Source organism: Scyliorhinus canicula, chromosome 10, assembly GCF_902713615.1.
Source record: "Scyliorhinus canicula chromosome 10, sScyCan1.1, whole genome shotgun sequence".
Taxonomy (NCBI): domain Eukaryota; kingdom Metazoa; phylum Chordata; class Chondrichthyes; order Carcharhiniformes; family Scyliorhinidae; genus Scyliorhinus; species Scyliorhinus canicula.
Window position 1 is genome coordinate 124998061 of NC_052155.1, and position 21074 is coordinate 125019134.

Genomic DNA, 21074 nt, shown 5'->3' on the forward strand with positions numbered 1-21074 from the left:
ACTCATAGTTCAGAACATAATGAGATTCCTGATTTCTGGTAGTATCTTTTATTACGCATATATTTAATTAGAACAGGAAAAAGACTCCCACTTTCATTACAAGTCCTACATACAATTGCTGCATGCACCATTAGAAACAGCACACCCATCTGTGGTGTGGCCTGGTTTCCAAGGTAGTATGCTTATTATGCAGTTGACTTGGAAACCTAGTGAAGGATATTGATTTTGAATTTCCCTGACAAAAATCTACTATTTGCAAAAGGGATATATTTCAAGTTTACAAATGAAACAAAAACCCCATAAAATACAAAAGCAAAACACTACAAATGCTGAAAATCTGAAATATAATAAGAAAATGCTGGAAATCAGAAATAAAATCAGAAAATCATGGAAATGCCCAGCACGTCAAGCAGCATCTATGCAGAGATGAATCATAATTCTGTTTCTTTCTTTATAGATGTTACCTTACTGCCAAGTATTTCCAGCATTTTGATTTTTATATTAAAAACTACAACATGCTTTGTGCATGCATGAGCTGGGGAGATGCAGTAAAAGGGCAACAGCACAGTGTTCAATGTTAATATAAACGTGGATAGTGCAATTGCAATACCAGCTTTTCTATTTTCAGGAAACATACAATATGTATTTATAACTTATTCTCACTTTTGAGATACTCCTACATTTAAGATGGTGTGGAATACGCTTTGATGTAAAAGAAGTTTCAAATGAAAACACATTATATTGATTGTTACCAGTGTGGCATTTGATAATGGTGCTATTTTCATGCAGCCTTTAAGCATCCAAGCAGCTGTGCATTGCAACTAAGGTTTGGTCCCATTACAGTCAGACTGCCACTAATGCAAATACCACATTGTAGTGGACGACAGATTTTCCCCTGTAAATAGAAACCGTTTCCAAAGAGATCAAAAATCAATGAGAAAAATGTTCAGGGATAACATTTCCTTCGACCTAAAATTTAAGGCATTCTTCATCAGTGACTATTTAAAAAAATATAACAAATGATAAATACTTTATTATTTATTCGGTTGTCCGTGGAGTATGGTCTAAAAACTACAAAAAAAAGCAGGGTTAAGTCGGCACTGGCAACATGAATTCAAAGTAACTTATTTAAACAAGTCTCACCAGCAGCAACCACATAGCTGCATCAATGAAACTGCATATTTCCATCTCCCCAATGTCATCTAACTACACCCCTGCCTCAGCTCATCGGCTGATGAAACTCTCTTCCATGCCTTTTGTTTTGTCTAGACTTGACTATTGTAATGCTCCCCTGGTCAATCTTCCACCTTTCATAAATTTGAGGTCATACAAAACTCAATGTCATAACTCACACCAACCCCCAATGATCCATCAAGCCCGACCTATATTGGCCCCCAGTTAAGTTGCAGCTGTGTTTTAAAATTCCCATCCTATTTTCCAAATCTCTCCCTCCCTTTCCTCTAATCTCTACTCCCTTTGTGGCCTCTTGAGCATTCCCAATTTTAAAATTCCTCCATTATTGGTGGCCATGCTTTCAGTTATCTGGTCTTCATGCTCTGGAATTCACCCCACAAACCTCTCCACCTCTCTTTGAAATTGGACCTTATAACCTACCTCTTTGATCAAGTTTCAGTCAAATGTCCTAACACGTCCTTGTATGGCTGTGTTAAATGTTGCTCTATAATTTTCCTGTGCTTTGAGCATTTTATTATATGAGAGGCACTATGTAAATACGAGATGTTATTGTTGTAGCAGCTGGTTAAGATTTTCCTTTTTTTGTCAATGACATCATGAAATTTGTCGAAAGTTCCATCATATTGTGTTTTTTTTGTGAGGGCTGCACGAGGTGGTAGAGTCAAACAAAAAGTAACTTTATTTATATATGCATATATCAAGTCGGTACCACACTGACCAGCTCTATGCAATGCTAACGATTGCCCCTCCCACCCTCATTGGGAGAGCTCCTATTCCCCAAAATACCTCATGGGGTAACCAATTGTCCCCAGCCAATAGGATCTGGGCAGGTTTTTTTTTTAAACTACAAATTTGTTTGGGTTCAGCGTTACTGTTCACTACTGTAAGCAGAACTTACTAATATCCCAAATACCTCTTTTTTTTTCAACCAATAATTAGGGGAAGCGCAAAACCCAAGGATTGCAACAGAAAACCTTACTCTTTAAACCAATTTACGGAATGTATCACATGCCATCACACTGTTCCTCTCTCTTCCATAAGCAAATTGAATATACATTATTGAACCAAGAGTCAGACTCCAAATCAAAAGGTTCATTTAAATAAAAGCAATTAAATAAACAGTATACGTAACAGAGAATGATACACCACTATTGTTTGGGTGTGGAAAATCCTAAATGTGCCACTCACTTTCGCTCTATCCACTGCATTTATAACAGTAACTCGCTTGCTATACTATGCAATATGTGCCAGTTACAAAACTAGCCTAGTTTATCTTGTGAGCTGGCACAACATTAAACACAAAACATTCATATTGACTGATACGCAGGTGCTTAAAGGGAGACTCTAAGGAAAGCCAGCTCTCTGTAGAAATGTAATACAAATCTCTTTGGGATTCAAAGATTACATTTCCCTCAACCAAATTAAATATATATAGTCCACACTTAAATACTGGCATATGATGCATGCCATGCTAAAATTTGCTGTCTTCTAAACCAATCAGTACCTTGGATTTCCTGTTGTGTTTTCGCAACACTAGTAATCATAGCTCACAAAGTCAATCGGGTGTCTGTACTCCTTCCCATTTGAAAACTATCTTGTGTATAATTTTAAGTCAATACCTTTGCCATGGTGATGCTATCAATACAAAACAGAAGTTAAAAACAAAGATTTACTGTACCCAAATCAACACTAGTACCTAAATGACTATTAAAATAACCTGGATTAATGACAGTGGCTGTTGATATTTGTGCAGCTCTCAAGAGATGAGTTAAAATGAGTTGCACAGGCCATCTTGTAACCCTGACTCAGTCAGTCATCAGGGTGTGGCTCAGTAAAAACAAAGATGTTGGTGCCATTCTGAAGAAGGTGGCTAAAACACTTGCTGGAAACAATGATTTACAACAAAGTTGAATGAAACACAAGCGGCTGGAAAAAATGTTCTAGCGCAAGTTACAATAGCCAACGGTGTAATGGAATGCCTGCAGAATAACACAGTTGTCAGAGCTTTTATTTCTGAAGATTACAAGGCAGCTTATGTAATAGATGTTCATCAGACACAAGACATGCGAGTACCATATTAAATAGTCCAGTTGTTGTTTACCAAATCCTTCAGCAAAAATCTAAACTTGCAATTTCCAAATGGACCTCAGAGGCTGCCAGCCAGAAGTAAATATTATCTATCCTATCCTATCAACCAACCAAGACAGAAAAAATCTCTGCCAGTGATCAAACAATTCACAGCTGCCACTAGATCAACAAGAATCAAACCTGAAAAAATTCCAAAGAAGTTTGCTTCCTTTTCTTCGGTTACCCTGATTAACTATGAATCCAAGCAAAGGAAACTTCTGACAGTAACTGCAATAAAGTATTTTTGCAATGCCTTTATTGGATAGAAACAAATGTAGTCGATTTGCAGATTTATGGAAAACAGATTTGCAGAATACAGTTCCTCAAACACCAGGAAAAATTGTGGGAAATTACATAATCCCATATGATGAGAAACAGAATTTGCTTTATTCAATTGCCATAAACCAATGACCCTAATTACAAACAGACAAAATCACGGAATGTCTTCCTGAAAACCAATAAAAATTCTAGAATCCTTTCTACACGTGATAGAGCCTGGATCCAACTTAATCCCAGTAAACTGTCATGCTGATCAAAGTTCTTTTTCCCAAAATAATGATGATCTAGACCAGAAACAAGATCACAAAATAAGATGTTCCAAAAAATTCAACACAAGCTTTCTTCCAGATGAGCCAGAATGTCAGTAGACTAAATAGCAATTTAAAACTCATCCCCAGCTAATCCCAAAACTTCACACCATTTTCCACTTAATATAGATTAATTAGTGATTTAGGTTTTAAGCAACTGCTAGTCATACAATACTGTGGAAATAAAGCATTATTTAAATTTTGAGCCAGCAGTAATTCCACTTACAGTAGCAGACACACCCATATCCATTTATTTAAGAGTAACAGCTTGTAACTCATAGATACAGATGAGGTTCTAAGGGAGACATCTAGAAATGTATGAACAATTAATTGACTACTCTTAATTCAATTTCACCACTTCAAATGATCTGATTTGATTATTTTTTAGCATGTCTTGCTTTCCCATTACCATTACTTTAATCAAATTATTGGATAATTTAACTTTTAAAAAGTTGAATTATCAGGAGTAGACTGTAACAGTTTATTTGTCTCCATGTTTAGAATAGGGTGCAAAATATGTAGATCCCAAATAGCTGTAGTTAGTGTTGTGATTACATGTGTAACTGGGGCATCTCAAACCAATGAGAAAGTGTGAATCTGGTTTCCTAACAAGCAGATCAAACAAATTGAATTGATTATTTTGTTAATTATCAACCCTATTATTGGAATTGCCAAATCACATTACCACCCTCAACACCATCAATTTGAGGTCCGGGCATATTAACTCCCAGGTTCCATACATAACCCGTCAGACAACTGCCTGCCTAAAATTGTTGGGAAGAGGCAGCTGGCTGAAAGTTCAAAAATGGAGGGCAGCTGCTAGCCACATGATGAGTGAGAAGGGGAGGTTTTTTCACAGAAGCTCACAGGGGAGAGGGCTGCGTCACTGGTAAGAACTCAAGGCTTTCTTGTAGGACCTGGAGAGCCATTCCTACTCCTCCAAACCCCCAAAAGGAAAACAATTAATCACTTCTCAGCCAGTTTCTTCAGCCTGCAGAGCACATATTACCCAATGGGGCAGCTGGAATGGGAATCCAGCAAATAAGAGGGCATTTGAGCTTATTGACATAAAATGCATATATGAAAAATACAGTAACCCTATCTTATGTGGGAAAATGTTCATCAGCTGCCAAAGATATAAGTATTAAATCCCTCACGAAATGCAATAAACTGGACAATTGCCCCTAACCACCCTGATCAATTTACACAAGATCGAGAAGTTGAAAATTCCCCTTCTGGGTGAACATACAGTCCCTGAAAGCAGGCAAACATTTTACTGCTCACTCTCTAACAGTTATGTTGTTGATTCAGCAGTTTGGACTGGTATGTGATCAGCCGGGACTAGTCTTCCAACATACTTGAATGTATTTAATAATAATAATCATTATTGTCACAAGTGGGCTTCCATTAAAACTGCAATGAAGTTACCGTGAAAAGCACCTAGTCTCCACATTCCGGTATCTGTTTGGGTACACGGCGGGAGAATTCAGAATGTCCAAATTACCTAACAGCACGTCTTTCAGAACTTGTGGGAGGAAACCAGAGCACCTGGAGGAAACCCAAGCAGACATGGGGAGAACGTGCACACTCCGCACAGACAGCAACCCAAGTCAGGAATCAAACCTGGGACACTGGCGCTGTGAAGCAACAATGCTAACCACTGTGCTACCGTGCTGCCCATATGTCCTCCCTGTGGGGAAGGTTCCTGACCTTCACCTGGTGCACATTTGACAGTCTGAATTTTATACAGAATGTGAATCGATGACCTACCGCTGTGGCAAACCACTAGATACTGCAACACTAACATTGGCCAAAATATTCATCCACAGCTGGAATTTTCCAGAGCCTCGGAAAGTGAATGGAGTTTTGGCTGGAACACCAAATTTTCTATTCTCACTGCAACAGCCCAGCCACTGATGAGACCAGAGAATTCCACCCACTGTGTCAAATTCTTTCAAAGCAATGTCTTCTTTTACAACTTTACCTTCTTGGGCTGGTATAGCACAGGGCTAAATCGCTGACTTTGAAAGCACACCAAGGCAGGCCAGCAGCATGGTTCAATTCCCGTACCAGACTCCCCGAACAGGCGCCGGAATGTGGCAACTAGGGGTTTTTCACAGTAACTTCATTTGAAGTCTACTTGTGACAATAAGCGATTTTCATTTCATTTCATTTCATTTCAACCATTATTTCTGTTGGTAATAGTGATGGTTAGACAAATCCACTTCATCCTTGCTGTTTGTGCTGGTGGCAATGAGTTACTAATTTGGGCTTCCATGAGCCAGGATCCCAGCCCTGCGATTAAGACCTTCAGAGTAAGTTGCTCAAAAAAATGTTTGAGTCCTTACCACCCATTCCACACAAATTCTGGTCTCCTCTTCCAAATATTATCAGTATCTCTTTCACAAATTACAACCAGAAAATAATTGTGGTGATTGGGGCTGGGAGGTAGGGGCGAGTGGCTGGGTTGGCAGGTTAACATTGGCACAGTAGATTTTGGTCATTAATAACAGCAGTGCAAATCATATTAACAAAAATCTAAATACTGTGGTGCTGAAAACCTGAAATACAAACAGAGAATGCACAGCGAATGATCAAGCACATTTATTGCTGGCAGTAAGTCCTGCCACTACCCAGAATAAACTGTCTTTTCCTTTCTAAAATGCAAGTTAATGAATTAATTCATTCTAAAGCTCTCAATATAAAATTATATAATTTAATCTATTTTTATAAAGTCTATAGCATCTTGGAAGACAACCACCAATGCATCCACTATTTCCTGGGCCACTTCCTAAGTATTTTGGTGATAGATTATCAAGCCCTGGGATTTATCAGCCTTCAATCCCCAATTTCCCCAGTGCCATTTTCCTACTAATACAGATTTCCTTCTGTTCCTCCCTGTCCCTAAACCCCATGTTCTCCAACATTTTTGCTCCATTATTTGTGTCCTCTTTTGTGAAGACAGAACTAAACAATGTATTTAGTTAGTCAGCCTTTCTTTGTTCCCCATTGTAAATTCCCTGGTTTCTGACTGTAAGGGACCTACATTTGTCTTGATCAATCTTTTTCTTTTCAGATATCTATAGAAGCTTTTACAGTCAGGTTCCTCGTAAGCTTACTCTCATACTCCAGAGTTCAACAACGGAGGAGAAAGGGATTAATTAAGGGAAAAATAAACTGCTCCTAATCCTTAGGTCTGCTATTTCTTCTGGTCAATTTCTATGCCTCTTCCTTGGATCTAATACTATCTCTAATTTCCCTTCTGAGCCATGGTTTGGACACCTTTCTTGTGTTATTTTTGCACCAGACAGGACTACTGGTGGTGGTATGTAGGGGGAGGATGCACACAAGGGGGCTTCCACTAGGGTATTTTAGCCCTTTTTTATATTTTTATTTTTAGCCCTTTTTGCCCAGTTTCTGGAGGTAAACTTAAAATCCCACCTGATCGATAGTATAAGCTGCCCACATAAGGATCAGGGCAAAGAAAGTTGAAGACAGAAGTTCATTGATGGAATCAGAGGCTTCTCGGGGCTCTTCAATGGAGAAAATGGCAGAGGCTGCTGTTGTTACTCTGGCCACTCCACTCATGACCGAGATGCTTTCTGGCAACTTGGTGACGGAATTCGAGAAACAATGGCAGGTTGTGTCCAGGAACCACCGAAAGTTGATGGAAGGGGCCCTGGCTCCCATTCGGTTCGCGTTGGAGAAGACCAACGAGGCAGTAAAAGTGCTTGGCGCTGCAATAAAGGGTTTGGAGGTATCTCTCACGACATCCAGAGAACAGGTTGCCTCTCTAGAAGCAGAGATGCCTCTGGTCAGTGTGAATAAAGCACTAAAGGCCAAAGTGGACGATCTGGAGAATCGTTCCAGAAAGCAGAATATTAGAATCGTGGGGTTGCCAGAGGGAATGGATGGCCCAACTCTCACAGAATACTTTTCGAAGATGTTTGGGGAAATGGATTCATGTCCCCACCCCAGTTGGATCAAGCCCACTGGACATTACAGCAGAAGCTCCATCTCAACTAACCACCACGAGATGCTATTGTGAATTTTCACAGAAAAATAATGGGTCCAGAGATGGGCGAAGGAACATTGTGACTATAAATGAAGGCCACGACATCAGGATTGATCAAGTCTTTGGTACGGAGCTGACGAGGAAGCGGGCAGCATTTAACAAGGCTAAGGCCACCCTGCATATAAGAGTGGAGTTCAGTTTAGGGTGGTGTACCCAGCACGGCTCAGAGCGACCTCAGAGTCAAAGGACTATTTTTCCGATGCGCCAGAGGATGCGGGGCTTTTGTAAAGAACATGGGGTGGCTGCGAGTTGATTGAGGTATCTGTGAGGCATTTGGATGTTGGGGGTGGGTATGTGGACATGTTAAGTTGTTGTGATTCCTTGTACATGTTCGCATTTCTTTGTCCTTAGTGGGATAATGGTTTCAAAGGTTGGATTTGGGGGGGGATTAATATTGTGGGGGGTTTTGTTCTTTGTGCGATGTTTTAAAGGGTTTTGTTCGTCAGTATTTTTCTTCACTTTGGGCATGAGCCGTCCTGCTAGCCAAAGAGTTAGTTAACGGGAGTGGAACGCTGCAGTGTAGCTGCAGTTCATTATATTAGGATTTGGATAATGAGCTGAGTGTTTTCATTAGGGTTAGTAGAAGTTGGGTTTAGGGTTTTTTGTCTACCTTACTGTCACTTGCATGTACATTTTGCTGTGGCATTGTTTGGGGGTGGAGAGAAGGGGGTGAGGATAGGGATAGTTTGCTGAAGGTGACTACAGAATTTTCTTTGTTTTGACTTGCTGGTGGACTTAGCGGCCATCTTGGGTGGGCCTCCAGTTCAGTGAGGGGGGTGTTAACAAGAGAGATTACATGTATATCAGCGCTAGATGGCATAACGGAGTGATCATATAAATGGCTGCGTCTCTCGGCATGCTGGGGGAAGCTGATGGAGATTTCAATGTAGAAGGATAGTGTGAGGTTGAGCTAGAGTGTAGTTTATATATAGAGCTTAAATACCTTCCAGTTTACATCAAGTTTACCAGAAATTCTGAGCTGTCGTAGAGATTGCACTTTCTCCATTAGTTTGGGACTTGTCTGTATATTGAAGTAGCAGGTCTGGAAGCAGTCTTGTCTTCAAAGTCTGAGCCATGTGCTAGTTTTCTTTTCTTAGAGTCTGACTATTTTCTATCTGAATAACTTCAGTAATATCTTGGTATCATATTATATTCCTTTTCTTGTTCTCCAAGATAGCCAGATATGTAGTGTTGACAAAGAATATAAAACTAATTTGTTTCAATCAAAACTAATTTATTTTACACCACTTAACTTGATGAGGTTTGCACACTTTACTGAGTAACAGATAGCAAAATAACAGTACTGAATCTGTGATACAGTAATTAATAATCTCACTAATATATAAACTACTTATAGAATCGCCTGTTCTCCAGTTGGCTCCTCAATGTACTGGTCCAGAAAACCATCCCATATATACTCCAGGAATTCCTCCTCTACGGTATTACTAATTTGATTTTCCCAATCTATGTGCATATTAAAGTCACCCAGAAGTAAAGATGTTCTTTTATCGCACGAGTCTCTAATTAATGCCATTCCCAACATTACCACGACAGTTTGGAAGTCTATATACAACCCCCACAAACGTTTTGGATTCTACATCGTGATTTTTCTAAACTAAGACCCTTTCTCTCTACTGTTTTTTGATTCTACATCGTGATTTTCCAAGCTGAGACCCTTTGTCTCTACTGTTTTTATTCCGTCCTTCATTACCAGGGCAGCCACTCTGCCTTTTCTATTTTGCATGTTTCTTCGAAAAGTCTTGGAATTCCCAAACTTGGTTACTCTGCAACCATCTTGCTGTAATAGCTACAACATTACCCCCAATTAACTTGTGTGTTATTCATTTATCTATTTTACTGTAAATGCTTTGAGTATTCAAATATGGAGCCTTCAGCTTTATTTTTCCTCCCGATGTCATTGTGCTCTTACTTTTGTTAAGCTCTTCCCAACTCGTTCTGCATATTTCTTTCGAACCAAATTCACTTCTCTGCTCTGTAGCCTCACAGGTTCTCTTCTTGCTTTTGAATTCACCCTTTCCTGAATCATCCCAACACACAGACTTTATTAGTTTAAGGGACATTAGTGGAGTTACCTTCATGATAAGATTTTCCTGATGCAGTCTTTAAATCACCTCCTTATTTAAATTAATTTCACAACTTTATACGGTAAAATTAAAATGCAACCTCGAGTTGAAAATTCAGTACCATAGCTGCCACAGAAATTATTGCTCATTTGGTGCCGAAATCTTTCATGTGTTTGATGGGTAGATTGAAAAACTAGGCTTGGATTAGAGATGGGTTTTTTTTTAAACAACTCCAGCTGCTGGCTATTCATCTTCCTTTAATTAAATTCTTACCCACTTTTACACAGAGCAAGTTGTAAGTAACTCATTCAGACAGCAACAGTACAGAATTCAAATATACCTTGCTGTCAGGATTATGTTTGGTTACAGAGTAAAGAATGGTCCTGTGACACATAGCTATGGTTATCTTCTTGAAACAATAAATGTTGACTGTTTTGAATTGCTTTCTAATAGAACTTCTAAGTCTGAGTGAGCTCTCATATGTGCTGTGCAACACATTCTGAATTCCTTAAGGGAATAACTTAAAGCTTTTCACCAAAATCCCATTGAATCCAATCAAAACTTTTAACTGACTATCAAAGATGAAAGAAAGCTACCAATTACCAATGTGCCTTGAAACATCAGAATTTATTTCAAGTAAAGAAAGTAATTTTCACTACAAAAATCCTCATGTCCTGAAGCATTATTATATGTATCAACTCAGATCTCTAAAATGGGACACACAGTGGCTATTTCAACAAATACCAGAGCCAAGGCAAATTCCACTCTATTTAGACTAATTTTTAAAACTTCCAAATCAATAACAAACTCTAGATCCTGCCAGTAAAATATTGTAACTAATTCATTAGAAATTAATGGACTGACCTTGAATAAGGAGTATAATATATTCACCTCAACAAAATAAAGTATATATTAAAAGATAAATTAATCTCATTATTTGCATGCAATATTAAAGTTTGAGCTTCCTTCTGGTAATTCTACTCTCACAAATGCTTTCAAAAATCCAATTATATTACTATCTTTATCCATTCAACCTTTATAATTGTAATGTTAGGGCATTGCACCAACAGTATCACAGAACCTTTGCAGTGCTAAAGGAGACCTTTTGGCCCATCAAGTCTGCACGGGCTCTCTGGAGGCAAGTTACACCTAGACTCTCTTGTCTTAATGAATTGGGTAAAAAGAAAAAGAATAATTCTGTTTGTCAACCTCTGCCTGTAGCTCATCAATCTTATTAACCAAGCTCCATGCATTCACATTCACAAACACTAACCCTGATTTAGGCTTTTTAAAAAATAAAAATCTTCCTACCTTATTCTGACCCCGCCTAATGATTTACCATTACCTACTCTAATTAGAACATAGAACATAGAACAGTACAGCACAGAACAGGCCCTTCGGCCCTCAATGTTGTGCCGAACAATGATCACCCTACTTTAAACCCATGTAACCCGTATACCCGTAACCCAACAATCCCCCCATTAACCTTACACTACGGGCAATTTAGCATGGCCAATCCACCTAACCTGCACATCTTTGGACTGTGGGAGGAAACCGGAGCACCCGGAGGAAACCCACGCACACACAGGGAGGACGTGCAGACTCCACACAGACAGTGACCCAGCCGGGAATCGAACCTGGGACCCTGGAGCTGTGAAGCATTGATGCTAACCACCATGCTACCGTGAGGCCCCTGTCAAATTCTCCCAAGTATTTTATCTACCTTGATACTACTCTGATATATCCTCATTAGTTAATCCTTCCCACTGACAGTTTTTCTCCTCTCACACTCAAAATTTCCCCTCAGGTTCCCATCCCCCGGACAATCTCGTCTCAACACTCCTCAAAAGCATTAGCAAACCTCCCCGCAAGGACATTAGTTTCAGTCCTATTAAGGTGTAATCTGTCTTTCTTGTACAGGTCCCACCTGCCGTCCCTCCGACTCCATTTCTCCAGCCACATATTGAACTGTTTGGTCTTCCTATTTTTATGCTCTCTAGCACATGGCACTGGGAGCAATCCCGAGATTATTACTCTTGAGGTCATGCTTTTTAATTCCCTTCGTAACTTCCCAAAATCTGCTTTCAGGACCTCATCCCTTTTTCTATCTAGGTCATTGGTCCCAATATAATAATAATAATTATTATTATTATTGGTATATTGAGACCAATGACCTAGATAGAAAAAGGAATGAGGTCCTGAAAGCAGATTTGTGCGAGTGGACCGCGGCTTCTGTTCACCCTCCCCAAAAGACTGTCCTGCAGCCACTCTGTGACATTCTTGGCCTGACGCCAAAGAGGCAAAATTCCACCCTGGAGTCATGTCTACAGCCACAGAAACGTCTGTCTGCTCCCCAACTATGGAATCCCTTGCCATAACAGCATTTGCAATCTTCGCCCTCCACTCTTGTCCAGCTCAGCCACCTGTTGTGCCACAAACTTGGCTCTTTATACAGTCCTCTGAGGAATCATCTCTCTCACCAATATACAAAATGTAAAAACAGTTAGAGGGCGAGATAGCCTCTCAGGACTCCTGCACTGCCTGCCTGTTCCTCTTTGATACTCTGGCAGTCACCCATTTCCTCTCTGCCGGTGTGCTGCTTACCTGCGGTGTGACCATCTCTCTAAACATGCTATCCACATAATCCCTAGCATCGTGGACGTACCACAGTGACTCCAGCCGCTGCTCGGGTTCTGCAACCCGAAGTTCAGGTTTCTGCAGCTGGTTACACTTCCTCCAGATGTAGTCATCAAGGCACTTTGTGCCTGCATGACTGCCCACATCTTGCAGGGTGCACATTCCACATTGCTGAGCTGCACTGACACAGCTTAAACTTTATACAAAATGTTTACTACAGTTCTAATTTAATTACTTTCTTAATTAATTTAGAATAATTCCTACGTGTGCTGCAGTCTACTACGTACATTAAATTCTAGTACCACCCACAAAGGAGATGCTTCTTAATTACACATGTGTTTTAGGTACTTATTTTAATTTGAAGTTGTAGTTCATGTTATTTAAAGATTTACTTTAACTTCTGTCCTATGCTGTCTATTAACACACTGTCCTATACGCCAAGCACTTACGGGCCATTCAAATTATTAGTTTCCCGTGATGTTACTGTTGTTTTTTCCCATCTAATTCTTCAGCGGCTGACATGGAATTCCCGACACCCGATTGCCTCTGTTGAACTCCAGGTCCAACATTATTGAATAATACAGAACTCAACTATTTTCTCTCGCGGGCTATGCAAAATGGTGTTCTTTGTACAGATTTAGAAAATGAATTGCATCATTTACTGCTGCAGTTTTCTTTTTATTGATACAAATTAAACAGCTAGAAGACCACTTTTTTTTGAATACCTTTTGATAACATACTGGAACTAAATTATATATTTTTAAAATTATATACAAAGGGTTAGAATATTGAATCAACTTTGGCTCAATGTTAGTGCTCACACATTTGAGTCAGACAGTCGGGGTTGAAGCCTCCCACAGGGCACTTGAATGCCTTATCTAGCCTAAAGGAGTACTGCAGTTTCGGAAATGCCATATTATGAATGAGAAGTGAAACAGAGATCCCATCTGCCCTCACAGATGGATGCAGAAAGTCCAACTGCACTATTTGAGGATGAGCAGGAGGATTCTTCTGGTTTCTTGGTCAAATTTAGTCCTTAAACAACGAAACAGATAATTTTCCATTAATCTCACTGAAGTTTGTGAAACTTTGCCTTCTGCAAATTGGCCATTCTGTTTAGGAGTCAAACACAGTAAAAGTAAAGTTGCCATGGTCCCAGATGACCATAGACTGCTTTCCCCTTTTGAGGGGGGAGAGCTGACTGGCGGTGGTTTAACCTATGGATCACCACACCTCAAGCGAGGGGCAAAGTTGAGAAGGCAGGGCCTTCATGAATAAACTCAGCTGGTTATTTCCTTATATTACAGCAGAGTCTATATTGTTTAGTATTTAACATATTCAAAAGGCCATGAAAGGCACTATATAAATTCAAGTACATGGTATTAAAATATATGAAGTTTCTTAACATTTACAAAGGAATAATTTTTGATCGAGAAAGTTGACATGGCTCATTCAATTGGATAAAACACAACCTTTGCATCTCTGCCAACTTGCTACAGGCATGGCAGTCCTGAGCACTGCAGTCATTTCCCTGGTTGCATATGACTCCAAGCGGGTTTAGTTCAGTTGGCTCGATAGATGGTTTATGATGCAGAGCAAGGCCGACAGTACGGGTTTCAATTCCCATACTGGCTGAGGTTATTCATGAAGGCCCCGTCTTCTCAACTTTGCCCCGAGCTTGAGGTGTGGTGATCCTCAGGTTAAATCACTGCCAGTCAGCTCTCCCCCTCAAAGGGGAAAGCAGCCTGTGGGAATCTGAGACTATAGCGACTTTACTTTTATTGTGTTTGACTCCTAACCAGAATGCTGAGCGTTTGGATCCAGAGCTGTCTTCGCTCATGAGAGGTTCATCACCATCTTCTCAATGGTACGAAAACACTGCCCTTGCTAGCATCATTTAGAGAATTAATAACAGACTCAGATAGATGCAGTAGAGCCATATAGGTGTTATGTATTTCTTTCATTTTTGGGGAGGAGCTGTCAGTTGTGTACAGAATTTTTTGTCTCTTATTCGGAGAGCCATGCAGGCACAATTGGTTGAATTGTCTTCTTCTGCGCTGTAAAAAAAATCTGTGATTACAAACTAACATGGGCAATAGGCGATGTAAGAGGAAGCGGCAATATTTCAAAGAGAGGGAATCATTTAAAAAAGCCAACTAATCTGAAGATACAGAAAAGATTTGAATTACTTTTCTTCTTAGTGCACAATTCAAAGTTGTATTCTTTTAACACAAAATGTGCTCACATGCACTACAATCAGATATTGACACTTTTACATGATTTGCACATTTAAAAATAAATGTATGTTGACATTTTATAAAGTGTTGCATTTTTTAATCATTGATTTCACATCAAGTCAAAATTCTTCATCACTAATAAGAACACTACATTTATATCAGAGAGCCATTTACACGTCTTAAATGTCTCATTTGTCTTCTGTAGATTGTGAACAACAATTCTCAGCACATTTGTAAATACCGCTGAAGGTCATTGAAAAATCCACCGATTGCTTATACATATTTGCCAAGAGGCTTACTATATCACATAGCATCCGTCAAAGCATCAGCTGTCACCAACCTAGCACAGCAAATTCCAAGCAGCACATTGGTATCCCCAAGTAAATCTTTAAAAGTAGTCTGTACATTCACCAGTAGTTTCAGTACCACTTTTCATTATGCTTTAAAATTGTTTATTAAAAGTAGCCAAAGAGCTTCAGAATAGAACTTCTGGATGTTGCACCAGGGGATTTCTGGATAAAATATCAGATTTGTTGCCTGAAACATAGAAACAGGCGTAGGCCATTCAGCCCCTCGAGCCTGGCCTGCCATTTAATGAGATTATGGCTGATTTGTGGCCTACCTCCATATACCTGCCTTTGGCCCATATCCAGATTATCTAAACCACAGGAGCAAATAGAAACTATTTTCATTTGTACATTTTAGGACAGTATGTGCTCAGAAAATGGAAGATTCTGAATAGGTTACTAATGAGCATGCGATCTGTCGCCTTACCTCAACTTCACATGTGTGTTCAGAGCCATCCAGGAGGGTCACTTTGCACAGCATGTTCTTTGGCTTTTTTACAACTTTGAGAGGAGATTTAGATAACTTGCTGGAAGAGGATTTTTGGGACAGTTTGTCGTCCTCAGCCTGGTGGCCGTCCTGTTGACCCACAGCAAGTTTACCAGAAGCTCCGTCTGCCTCCTTTTCGTGTTCAGCAATCTAATGAAACGCTCAAATGATTAGTCTTACAGGAACAAGTTCCATTTAACAGTTAAAAAGTGTAATACAAAGAATAATCACACTCTGCAGCCTTATCCTCAGATGATATTTAACTGTAAAAAAAAAATGAAGAAATAGAAGTGGAGGCACAGGTACAGACAATGTGACCCGACATGCCTGCACCCATATCTGCATGATCTTCTTGTCACAATGTTTATCTATATATCTCTTCAAGGATACAAACTCTCTTATTAGCTGCTCAGTGACAATTTTAAATTGATAGTCCCTTGCTATGGACTATATAACAAGCAAACAGCTTTCCCCTACTTTGCATAAAACCGAACAATTTAAAACATTTTCATTCTGTAACCTGTATTTCATAATTTATGATTTGTGTTGTCGCCTTACTATTGATAGTATGGACCATGTTATGAGAATAATACATTAATTAATGTTACATCCTACCTCACCTTGTTTTATCATTAAACTATCATCTGAACATCAATTGGGTTTATAGACTTCACTCCAAATTTAACATTGTGACTCAGTTGATGTGTACGTCCAACCAAGTGGTCGCAACTTTTCCTAGTTGAATAAGGAAACACTGAAGTCATTAGTTGGCTGAGAATCAGTTAAAGGAGAAGAATGCACTTGGCTTGACTAGAATTCAAATCCAGCACATGCACCATGGATCAAATGGCCTCCTTGAGTGTTGTACCATTCTACAATTCTAAATATCCTCTTAGCCCATTCTGTTCCAGTGGATATAGTTCCCGGGTCAAACGTTATCCCTTCTAACTACAGTTTCTCATCCCTATAACATTCTATTTTTTTATGAAATATATATGCCATCCGGATAAAATTCTAAAATCTTAAAAAACTGGACAAAGACTTTAAAATGACTGAAGCTATGACTGGCCGTGACTTACAAACAAAATGAACGTTCTGACAGTATCAGAGAAGCTAATACATTGTTATCTCTTTCTTTCTCAATCCCCTCCCTATTTGCATCAGTGGAAAGAAGGACATATTGCTACCCTACTCTCGCCTTTGAGCATATACAAATAAACTAACCCTCCAAGTTTATCCTCTCTCGAATTTGCTGTTGGGTTAATAATAGAAACTGGATCATGCCAAAACTGAGGGGTTGGGAAATAACACACCGCTTATAAAGCAGGAAACCAAAAATCAAAAACACCTTACTGTTTACGGATGGGTGGTGCACAGAGAAATCAGGACCCCACTCCTGTCTGTAACATCTTGGGCATATCTAAATTGCATATCATGTCGGCCTTTATAATGTTTCTATAATAGGGTGCCCAAAATTATGTATACTAATCTAACTATAGCCTGAGCATCGGCCTGTACCATTTTATTTTTCAATTCATGACCATATTTATAAATCAAAATAAAAGCTGACCAATATTGACTAATTTCAACCCTTTTCCAACCAAAGCAATGTACATCGTGCCTCAACTTTCTATAATTCTGCTACATGTTCCCTTATATGCCTCAGTTTTTGCAACAAGCCTGTGAAACACTTCATTGAACACCTCTGGAAATTCACAAACATCACTGTGAATAGATTTGCCATCTAATCCATCAACACAAACTTCAAATTTTATATTTAATTAAAATGTTGAAGTATATTTGTGCAGAAATAGGAGATAACACAAACAATATATGCATCTACGGCTAGTTCACAACAAGGGGAGTTTCTAACCTAAGTCATAACATGCATAGAGATCACACAAAGCAAATGCAAGATGCTGTCCGAAAGAAATGATAAAAGGTTGACTTAAGATGCAATTTCACAACCGCATTTGCATCATGATCTCAGCTTCATAGTGAGGCAAAATATCCGATGAAACTAAAATCAGTACTCTGATCTGAACTCAATAAACACAACAGCACAAGCATCCCATTGAAAGAAACCATTTAATCGCTCTTGGGCGTGGCACTGCCTGTAAAATAATGAGGGTTCTGTTTGACAGGCCACTTGAACACTGTATAACTCAAACTGACTTTGCCTTTAATGATTTGAGAGTGCAGCAGGTACTTAATGCCATGCTCGCAAACACTTATCTGGTGAGAGTTGGTCTTGGAAGATTTGCATACATTCAATCACTAACATTCAGATCTTCATTCAGTGGTGGAAATGCAATTTGTGGCCATGGACAGCTCAATTATAACAGTGGTCTTCCCAGATCGCTCTCCTGTTATCAGCCTCAGACTGGAGCTATTTTATGACCACACGCACTGGTTGAAGAGACACCAACCAGCAGAATAAATCTAGGGGTTTTCAAATATGTGGATGTACCTTCAATAACTTGTTAAATTAATTTTTAATTTGATAACTTAAAAGAAAGAAGCACCCAGGCTTAGTAAGCTCAAGTTTCTTTTAAAAAGGTCAAATTTGAGATTACTTTAGCAAAACAAAAAAAATTAGCACTCTGTCTATAAATTGAATTTCCTGCTGAGTCAAGCACTTCAATCTGCCAGTTTTCCCATTCCACCAAGCCACAAATGCGACAGACTGGGATGAAATCTACAATCCCACCTCCCATTTAGATGCAAACTTAATAATAATGGATGATGGTGAAGTGAGATACAAGACCAATTAAATTTCTCATAACATGGTCGAATAGTATACAATAGATATAACAGATTATGAAACAAGAAAACATTTATAGTATATTTTATCTATTCTCATGCACCCTGTGGAAGCTGCATCTCCTGCCACAAGCTGCAAATGCAGCCACTTCTCCATCTGCTAGATATGTTCACAAATCTTCATTGGATAGGTGAAGCTATATTACAGAAGTCACCTGTATTCTATCACTATGAGAATCTCTCTAACCTGACAACATGAGATCAGACCAGCCTCCCAACTGCTAGTAAAAATATAATATTCATGCTCGCAGCTTTTAACCAACACCAAACTTGGATACTTCAGTAACATGGCATTAGTGTGAGACAACTTCAGTTTTAAATTTAATTGCAATCAGCATTTAGCATATTTCTGCTCATTCACTAGAATTATAGTGGCTTCACAGTCAAGTAGTATGGAGAACTCTTAAGATTTAGTGACTTTCTCTGACTGGACTTATCGAAAGGAGGTGCGTAAAAATGGGACATACCTGCTCCTTCGTCTCAGAATTGCCAATTCCTGCAGGGGGGCTGTCAATACCGTCTTCCTGCTGATGCTCAACACTCTGCTGTTGATCAGCTGCTTCCTCTTTCTTTTCAGAGGCCTCCTTCTGTTCTTGATCCTGCTTTGATTCAGAGTCCGAGCCCGGTTCCGTTGTCATGATTGTAAATTAATCCTGGAAGACAGATCCGGTAGAGAAAATCAGTTTATACAATTTAGACACAATCTTCACTGCTTGAGAACCCAGTGCAGAACATCCCCAAGAGCACCTGGGGTTAACATGCCTTCAGTAAAGGTAAAGTCGCCATAGTCCCGGGGGGGGGGGGGGGGGGGGGGGGGGGGGGAGAGGAGATGGTGATTTAACCTGAGGACCACCACACTCAGATGTGAGGTGAGAGGCAAGGTTGAGAAGGTGCAGCCTTCATGAATAGGTTCAGCTGGTACGGGAATTGAACCCGCACTGCTGGTGTTGCTCTGCATCACAAACCAGCTGTCCAGCCAGGTGAGCTAAGCCAGCCCCCAATAGAAGGTATAGGAAATCAGGCAGGTCCTGTAACAGGCATGTCATCAGCATCACCCCACCCCAATTTCTGTCAAAAGCAGTTACCAATTTATACACCTACCAACCCAATACTGAAGTCAGGACCTTTTCTGAACTCTGAACAATAGTTCAAAACCTTGTCCCCACCTTGCTCCTTACAGACTTCATTTCAGACTTCATACTATCATCATAGAATCCCTACAGTGCAGAAGGAGGCCATTCGGCTCATCGAGTCTGCACCTACTCTCAGAAAGACTACCCTACCCAGACCCAATCCCCCACCCTTTTCCTGAAACTGCACCCTATAGGATAATTTAGAATGGCCAATCCACTCAATCTGCGCATCTTTGTACTATAGGAGGAAACCGGAGCACCCGGAGGAAACCCACGCAGACCCGGGGAGAAAGTGCAAACTCCACCCAGACCGTTATCCTAGGTTGGAATCAAACCCAAGTCCCTGGTGCTGTGAAGCAACAGTGTTACCGTGCCGCCCCCTAATCCACACTTTATCGTGTTGAAGATTAGCATACTTTCGTCTTATCGCCCACTCCACTCTCACAAACTGTAACTCATTTTAGAAGACTGAGACTCATGCCTCCACCCACACAAAGTTCTGCCATCCCATATCTATGACCCTGTTCATCGTATTACCAACTACCTCCACGTCACGGCAAATTGATTTTCTAAACCTTCTCCCTGGACTTCAAATCACGATACCACGGATGTTCTGCAAGCCCCAGCAAGGTCCTCATTCCTCCAACTCCAACTTACTGCTGATTCTTAACTGTCTTTACTTCACCACTGACGGCCACTGTTTCAGTCAGATGGTCCCTGCATTCTGCAACTCACATCCTAACTTCCTCAAGCCTCCAAAAGAACTTCATGCTTTCATACGCACAAGCTTTCACTTTGCCCTTTCCCTCTGTCCTGATGACTACTTTTAACCTAAGACCTCTTTCTGTCTATGTCAAGCACCAAAGGAATATGACATTTTAGGAATATAACATTTTACATTAAAATGTTTGTTAAAAATCCTTAGTTTGTTCTATAAATCATTTTGCTCATTTCACAATGGCATTATGGCCAGCTTGATCCAAAGTGGTTCATCAGATGCCGTTTCTGTCACTAATGGCACCAAGATAGACATTTATCTGTGTCGGCTCCAAATCAGTTTGTCATATACCCTTCAGTCATGCTCCAGTATGCCCTCAAACATCTTGACACAGGAGCATACATTCGATTCAGGTCAGACAGCAAGGTCTTCAACTTGCAACGGCTCAAGGCTTGCACAAAGGTTATTGAACAGCTTTTGAAAGAACTCTTGTTTGTGGATGACTTTACCGTCACGGCACCAACTGGGGAGGGACGACTGTGCCATCATGGCACCAACTGGGGAGGGACGACTGTGCCATCACGGCACCGACTGGGGAGGGACGACTGTGCCATCATGGCACCGA

At 40.0% G+C, this 21074-nt stretch overlaps 1 protein-coding gene across 18 annotated transcripts in view; it reads right to left on the minus strand.

Moving 5' to 3' along the window:
• Window positions 1-21074, minus strand: part of LOC119972651 (band 4.1-like protein 3) — a 404335-nt gene that overhangs the window by 163261 nt on the left and 220000 nt on the right. For 15 of the 18 annotated variants that reach the window (XM_038809693.1, XM_038809694.1, XM_038809698.1 and 12 more), the window contains exons 2-3: window positions 19066-19251; window positions 15716-15925 (exon numbers count right to left, since the gene is read on the minus strand). In XM_038809693.1, the coding sequence (XP_038665621.1) occupies window positions 15716-15925; window positions 19066-19236 (381 nt within the window). In that variant the 5' untranslated portion in view covers window positions 19237-19251. The remainder of the gene's footprint in view (window positions 1-15715; window positions 15926-19065; window positions 19252-21074) is intronic. The other 3 variants (XM_038809700.1, XM_038809701.1, XM_038809702.1) reach the window with 2 other exon arrangements.